General features: G+C 40.0%; 1 protein-coding gene across 1 annotated transcript in view; it reads right to left on the minus strand.

The window, feature by feature from the left end:
- The window catches only part of PKD1L3 (polycystin 1 like 3, transient receptor potential channel interacting), a 42,251-nt gene extending 34,607 nt beyond the window's left edge, over positions 1-7,644 (minus strand). The window contains exons 1-6 of the mRNA XM_062618218.1: positions 7,578-7,644; positions 5,968-6,378; positions 5,249-5,413; positions 2,163-2,348; positions 1,284-1,394; positions 716-863 (exon numbers count right to left, since the gene is read on the minus strand). Coding sequence (XP_062474202.1) covers positions 716-863; positions 1,284-1,394; positions 2,163-2,348; positions 5,249-5,413; positions 5,968-6,378; positions 7,578-7,644 — 1,088 coding nt within the window. The remainder of the gene's footprint in view (positions 1-715; positions 864-1,283; positions 1,395-2,162; positions 2,349-5,248; positions 5,414-5,967; positions 6,379-7,577) is intronic.

Raw genomic sequence — 7,644 nt, forward strand, 5'->3', positions numbered from 1 at the left:
GAACAAGAAGCCTCTGCTTACAGCTAGTAAATGTATTTTTTGTAAAGGCTCACTATCAAAGATTTTTTTCAGGTTCTTTGCAGCTACAAGCCCTTGTCTGTGGCTTGACAGAACATTTATTTTACCTGTTTCCAGTATGTTACTACCTTTTGGTTTTCATTCTACTCTTACCTTTTTAATTGACTCAACTAGGATGTCATTAGTAGACAAATTAATTTCTAGAGCCATTCTCTGTTATTCCTAGTACCAGGACAAAATCTGACTTTTAAATCCAGCAGAAAAATGTTTGATCATCTAAAGATACAATTTTTATGCAATTAGAACCAAAAAAAACCTCCAGAATGCCATTGTATTATTTTAAATATTACACAAAAAATACCCTTTTAATTTAAGAAATCGATGATTTCTTGTTTCTTTGGCAATTACATGTTTTCAGTTGGTTTTTGTCTTAGGATCTGGAATAAATTCTCTAAGTAAGAAACACAAAATCACTTGTCAAAATAAAAGCAGAAGAAAGATTGTGGTTGGCAGCTTGACATATAATTCTGTGTTGATTTCAAAACAAGTTTCTGTAGAATCCAGATGTCTTGTATGTATGGTCTATTATCTATCTACTTGATTTTTGACATCTTATTTAAGAAACTTGGAATGTTCAATAAAATGCAAGCAGCAAAATTTACTGGTTGGTTGATGATACAGGAAGGATATATCTTACGTTAGAGGGTAGTAAGGATCAATGGTGTGTCCATCTCCTGTGCTAATGATGCAGGAAATGTTGCCAGAGTATGGAGAGAGCAGCCAGGTCAAACTGACTGTGATATCTTCAAAGACAAAGCACGTATCTGTTACAACCAGTTGCAGACCTGTAACACATAAGGCAAAAATTCAATGCCATTGTTTGTCTACATTTCTTACAGAATTAATCCATTTTCATTTTTTGAGAGCAGGCCGTCTTCAAAACAGAGCTGATACTGCTGCTAATTCGAGTGTATTAGTGGTGTGACAAGGAGCTGACTCTTTTCCATACTTACTGATCGAGATTCTTCTTTCTGAACATAATTTCATTTAAGTGTGTTTTATGTGACTGAATTTCCTGTCTTTGCACCCTGTCACAACCCCTCAGTTAGGACGGGGAAGCTACATTTTTGTGCCTATTTTTAGTGGTCACTGCTTCTCCAGGTTCTTCCTTGAGGATGGAGCAGTCATTTTTAAGTACCATTGGTCACACTGTTACAGCAAAGAGCAGAACAGGCTTTTGGGGTTGATAGCCCCCTCCCACTTACCTTCCCTGCAGTGGTATTGAATGGACAAATAGCTTCTGGAAGCTGGACAAGGATCTCCAAAGAATGCACCATCTGCTGCCACCTGGCAGGCCTGAAGACCATGACACTGGCCTGGAAAGAAGGACCATTTTATATGAACTACTGGGTTTTGTCTTTGTCAAAACAACTCGGGTGAGAGATGATTACAGAAACAAAAAGGGGCAGGGGAGCAATACCATGGCACTGATTTCTAGACAAGCTCCCAGTATCACTTTGACTTTTGTGTGTTCCTGATTCCCTGGTATTTCTCAGCACCATCCCACTTTATTGGATTAGGAGAGGGTAAAAGAAGTTACATGTTTTGTTTAATTTTGGCTGAAAGCCCAAAGAATCACCATAGGGACAGGCCATAGTCACACTGACAGGAGCCTTGTAGCTGCAGTGTGCTGTGTACTCAGCACATGGTAGCAGCATCAGATCCCTCCTGCCCCCATGTCTCTGTGGGTGCCAGCATTTTCACCCCTCCTGGTCTGGAGTTAGGTTTGTGTGAATAAATTCTCTTCCATCTCTGTCAAACCTAGGGTCTCCCACTGAGTTCATTGGGGAATTGGTGTGACCACATACTTTCTTCACACAGTGAGCAGAACCAGGTCCACCCTTGTTCTCTATTTGCTCCCCTTCTCCTTCCCTCTACCTTTGCTCCTCACAAAGTTCCTCCTTTCTATCCAGCCTCCTGTGAGAACCTCCTCTATGTCAGAAGTCTCTGTGATTCCCTTCATTTTAGGAATAATCCACTTTCCCATTCACTAACTCTACTGAAATACAAGATAAAGTATTATATGGACCAGGAACTTTGGCACTCACTCTATGCTTCTGGCAAGCAATACCATAACATACTACCTGCTACTTCATCTTTGACACTGATCCAACTACAGTCTTCATCTGTATCATATTGGAGAGGAGTCTCCGATACACAGTAGTGGGGGGTCTTCCGTCCATAGAAGCTCTCTCTAATTTGAATAACTTCTCCTGACCCACACTGTACAGTGGCATTGTAATTATCACAAGCAATGCTCTGTCCAGATTCTAATAAGAGAAAAAAAAATCAGATTTAACCTTTTCAATTTCTGAAAAATCCTGCTACAATTCTCCTGCAAATGTTATTTTTTTTGTTTGTTTCCCTGTTTTCCCTTTTCTCCCTTTAAGCTAAACAATTAAGAAAATTATAAAAAGAAAAGAACAGAGAATAAGATTTTTTTTTTTTAAATCCAGCATAATAGATCTATTTTTTTTTACTGCTTTTAATGAAAAAGACAACATTTTTAATAAAAATATTTAACCAAAAAGTATACCTATTTTTGTGGAAAACATTTATCATTTTTTTACCTGCAGTACCTGCAGTAAGGAAGGTTTAGTTATTCCTTACTTCCAAAAGAGTCTTGTGGCAATTCAGGGAATTGCTCTGGAGAACAGTTTGCATATTAAGTATGGGACGTGATCCCATTTCTGCTACAGAGACATCTTTGTTCCTGTGTGATATTTGACTGACTTCATTCAGCACACCTGCTCGAAAGAGTAAGGTCATATTTCTAAATGCATACACCTCATTCTCTGATTAACCTGGGACAGTTAATTGTCTTTCAGAATTCTTAGTTTCCTGTAGTAATCAGGATACTTATTACCCTGTAGAGGAGGATGCGAAAAGCTGCTCTCATATGAGGGTGTTGAAAAAGAATGTTTTTGTTTCAGCTGTCTCAGGTTTAAACATTGTCCTGCAGTTGCTGTTGTGATCATTCCTCTTAAGAATCTTGATTACCAGCGCGGGATGTGTGCACACTGCAGTAATTATGTGCTATTGTTATTTAAAGGCTAAATCTAAGCCTGGCTGTAACTATAGCAACATGATCATTTTACAGATTAGAGCTTTCTAAATAAGCTTGAAAAGTAATTTTCTGTTCAATTCTCATACAGACTATCATCTCAAGCATTTTTTTGTTCTTTGCTTTGTGTAGTGTTCTCACAGTATTTGCTGTCTTAACAGCTTTTATATGGAAAAATGCATAGAACAGTCTGTGTTCTTAAGTACAAAACCTAGTTCAATATGTACATTTTTATTACAACAAATTGCTAACCTACACAGCACCAAATGGAAGAAAAGAAATAGTAAGAAATAATAATAAGGGAAGTTTTTATTTGCATTGAGAAGCACAAATAGTCCTAGGATAGATGATCAAGGAAAAGATGAAGACAGAACACTGGCTGGCTGGTTGCACCCATACCTAGGTCAGATGATCAAGTCAATAAGTTATCAGGAATCAGAGAAATTAAATTCAAACAGTGATATCACTTGGAGCTACCTGTACATTTCATTTGATGTTTCAATGTTAATGTGAACCGAGCTGCACAGTAGCTGTGAATGAAGGTGTTAAGGATCGCTATGTCTGCAGAACTTCCATACGTTCAGCACCTAGGGAAACTAATAGAAAGATTGTCCCTGTTTCTTTGGGATATTTGATCTAATTCTTTGCATGCAGAGCTGGTGAAAGAGGAGTCTACCCTGTTATTAAATTCTGTAAGTGTATGAATGGCCATGGGCTGTAGATACTGAAAACAAGGCTATAATTGCCTCACTCTGTTCTCAGTTTCCTGGGTAATGGAATGATGGATGTAGTGTAGGACACGGTTGCTCAATAATGCAAACGCTCTTTGAATTTTATGGGCTCGAAGTCAGATCCTATGGTAACAGATGACAGTTTCCTTACAAACAGATAGTTGTCTACCATGGATGTAATGGAAAAACAATTGTAGTCTGTTTTTCCAAGGAAAATAAGCTTCAGGAATTGTGCTGTCTGCCAGTTTCTTCTCCCCCATTATTTTTAATGTTAGTCATCTTCAACCAAGTTTGACTTACAGATACAAACCTCAAAACACCCCAAAATTTCATAAAAATCAATAGCTAGGTAGAAGAGAAAGACTCACATCAGTGCTTCTAATAGGAGTAGGGATTATAGCCCCTTGTCTATTGAATCCACAATGTGGGATTCAACTGCCAGCACATATAGCTGGAGCTCTGGAGCAGCCACAGAACTGGAGTGGAGGGAACTGAGGGAGTGAGAAGTGTTTGTAGAGGTAGGACATGCTGGGAATATGGGAATGACCTAGAAGTGCTGAAGGAGAAGGGGAGGGTGAGGATGTAGAACAGAAAGTCAGGACAGGAAACCAAACATTATTAATTTTGCTGATTGTGGAAAGACTTGTTAATTGCGCCAGAAGCAGTACAGTACTGGACAAGAGCAGCAGCAATTCTAGGGCTTATGGAAACCTGTATTTGCATATGAGATTTGAAGGCTTTTTATATGGGGTAACCTAGAGCCAGACTATCCTTCCAGTGCTTATTACCTTAGTTCTAGTTACAGTTTAAAACACTTGGCTTATAAGCAAAGTGTGAGGAACACTGATTTTCCTTGTATCTACATGTTGAATGGGATGATGCTGATGGCATGCCTTTCCAGGTCTGCAGATTTTCTGCCTGAGCACTAAAATGCCACCAGGAAGTACAGGTTCCTCTCTGCTTCCTTACCCTGGGAAAGCCCTTAGAATTCACCTGGTGGAAGGCTCTGAGAAGAAACAAGAAAAGCTTGCTCTCAAACTGACTTTAAACTAGCAGGCTTAAGTCCACTGCAGACACGGACTGCTACACATTCAGATTCACTCTCAAACCAGTTTCTACTCTACTAGCCTCTGTTGGAAACCTGGGCCTTAATGGCTAGCTGTCAAGCACCTACATCTCCCGGTTCTTCCTTGCTTTGTATCAGATCTTACATCAGAACACTGGAAAAAGAGTGGTTATATGGCTTTTTGCCTGTTCACTTTTGATAAGCCTGATTTTAGTTATTGAGCAGCCACTTTCAAAGCAACAAGGCAATTTATGCATAGATGGGAACACAGCATGTTCACTCCTCAGATCCAGCTGCTGTGTATCTTACCAAACTCGCAAATGAAGTTGAATTCCTGGCTGCAATTTTCAGTCACACCCCACTGATACTTGGCATTCTTCAGTATGTACCCACATGTGGATGAGAAGGGAGATGGCTGATCCTTGTACCAATTACTGTAGCTTATAACTGAAGTGTCCAGCCAAATCATTGACCCTGTGAACAAAGTAAGCATGTCCTGAATATACATTTTCCACATTTAATGCGATTACAGAGTCTGTAGCCCTCCTTCTGCTGAAGCAGAGGCAGTTTAGTATATGTAGGGATCTTCAACTAGATGTTAATCGGATATAATCATTACAGGAGCCACCACCACTTCTCCCTGTGCTCCCAGCCTCAAGATCCCATCATTTCCCTTGAATCAGATCTTGCAGCACTTCCCGATGTGATAAATTGGCTCAGCTTGTTCTTCCCCTAGAGACCTAACACAGCACATTTTTTTCATTAAGTCAGCAAACTGATCTAATTCACCATGTGTTCATACAGCCACAAGACCCAATGGAAAGGCTGACAACATGCAACTGGGAAGTGAAACAGGCAATTAAAAACATCTTAATGTAAATCTGAAGTTACAAAAACAAGAGACAGTGGCTTTTCAGCAGGTGCCTATGGAGGGACTAATTTTTTGCATTTGTTACCATTGCATTTGTTACCATGCGAAGCAAGCACTCATACATTTTTAAAGCAGACATGATGTCCAAACCACCCACCGTCAGAAGTTTCATTCAGCAAGGAGTCTGAGGTCAGTCCTATCCACCATTCCTGATCCTCGGCAATATGTTTTTGCAAGAACTCTTGGGTTTCCTCATTTTCAATAAAGACCAAGTGCCCTCCTCTTCTCTCACACCAGCTCTGGGCACTTGCGAAGGTACGCTGGAGTCTAACAAACTCATAGCATGAACGGTTGAAAGCTAGCTGGTACTTTGAGCAAGGGATTCCTTCATCAGCAGTTGCTTCCTCCACAGCCAAACATAGAGCAAGGGAAATAAGAACTGAGATCCCAAGCCACATTCTCAGCACAGTGCCTTGCATGGCACTCGTCTCGCTTATCACATCACCTCTCTTTTTGCTGCTGCCTTCAAAAGCTTGAGATGTCACGTCATCAGCGTTTCTCTTTGCTGCTTGGAACAACAGGAGAATACAACATCAAACAGATTGCTTCTAACACATAACGGTGATTGTGTCTGAGGGTACACACAGGTGTTGATGATAAGTCATTGTAATGGCCATTGTGAGGTCTATTGTATAAATGTCTCGTTCCATGTGAAGTAAGTTTGAAAAGAAGACATTAATTAGAGTATCGCTTTTCTCATGAGCCGAGAAGATAAAGTTGATATATGCTGCTGTTGGACATATGGGAAAGTGAGATAAAGCTCCTACATCAAAGGCATCATTGTGTGACCATTAAAACTGGGTATCTTTACAACAGCAAAGAAACAAAATAGTAAGAATGAGAGGAGAATGAGCAAAAGGAGAAACACAAGGAATTACGAGATGGGAAAAAGCAGTGGTCCTCTAGATACGTTTAATAGTTTTGGATTGCTTTATTTTCAATAATTATAATTTGAGGTGCTTCTTTTGGATGCTAATGCAAAGTCTATAATTATTGTGTCATGTCCTGTCCACCTGTTTACACATGCACAGGTTAATCTCTACTGTCCCAGGTAAGCATTGTTTTGAAGTGGTGTGTCTGTTTAGAATTCCACACCCCAAATGAAATACCTTAAAAGCATTCTATTAAAAGCTAAGCTGTCAACTATATAGAGCTACAGTATTTATACCTGCTGGAAGGTAGAAGCAAAGGCCAGAAGTTAAAACAGTGATTTAGAAAAGATTCTTCAATCATCACAACTACTTGGGAGCCCTATGCGCACATTCCAAAGGCTGCTGATGGACTTTGGGAAGCCGGCCCAGCAACACTTAGGAGCTGAAATCCCTAAGTGCTTCTGAACCTCCTTACAAAAGATAACCCATCAGGTTTACAAGGCCACTGGGTGACCAGAAATACAGTCCAAATAAGGGTCTTTAGCTATTGCAAACCTCCTGTGCTTGGCATCAACTCCACTGAATTCGATGCAATTATTATTAATTTATACCACCATAACCTGACACTGAAAGAACATGCACTTATATTTAGACATGGATGAGTGAGCCAGCTACTGAACCACAGGCAGGCAGGGAGTAGAGATGTTTGGTTGAATTCCCGCAATGCAGAAATGCCACCTGCACTGCACTGTTGAGCTGAAGGTAATGCACATATTGGACAGCATGCCAGGCAGCTCTAGCTCTAAAGCTTTCTTGCAAATTAAAGTATGTGTACTGCATCCAGTAAGCATTTGAGAGTGTTTTTCAATCCCAAATCCTTTCTGGACTTTCAGTTCACTCAT

Source organism: Pezoporus occidentalis, unplaced genomic scaffold, assembly GCF_034315485.1.
Source record: "Pezoporus occidentalis ecotype Australia unplaced genomic scaffold, CSIRO_AGI_Poc_V1 ctg20, whole genome shotgun sequence".
NCBI lineage: Eukaryota > Metazoa > Chordata > Aves > Psittaciformes > Psittacidae > Pezoporus > Pezoporus occidentalis.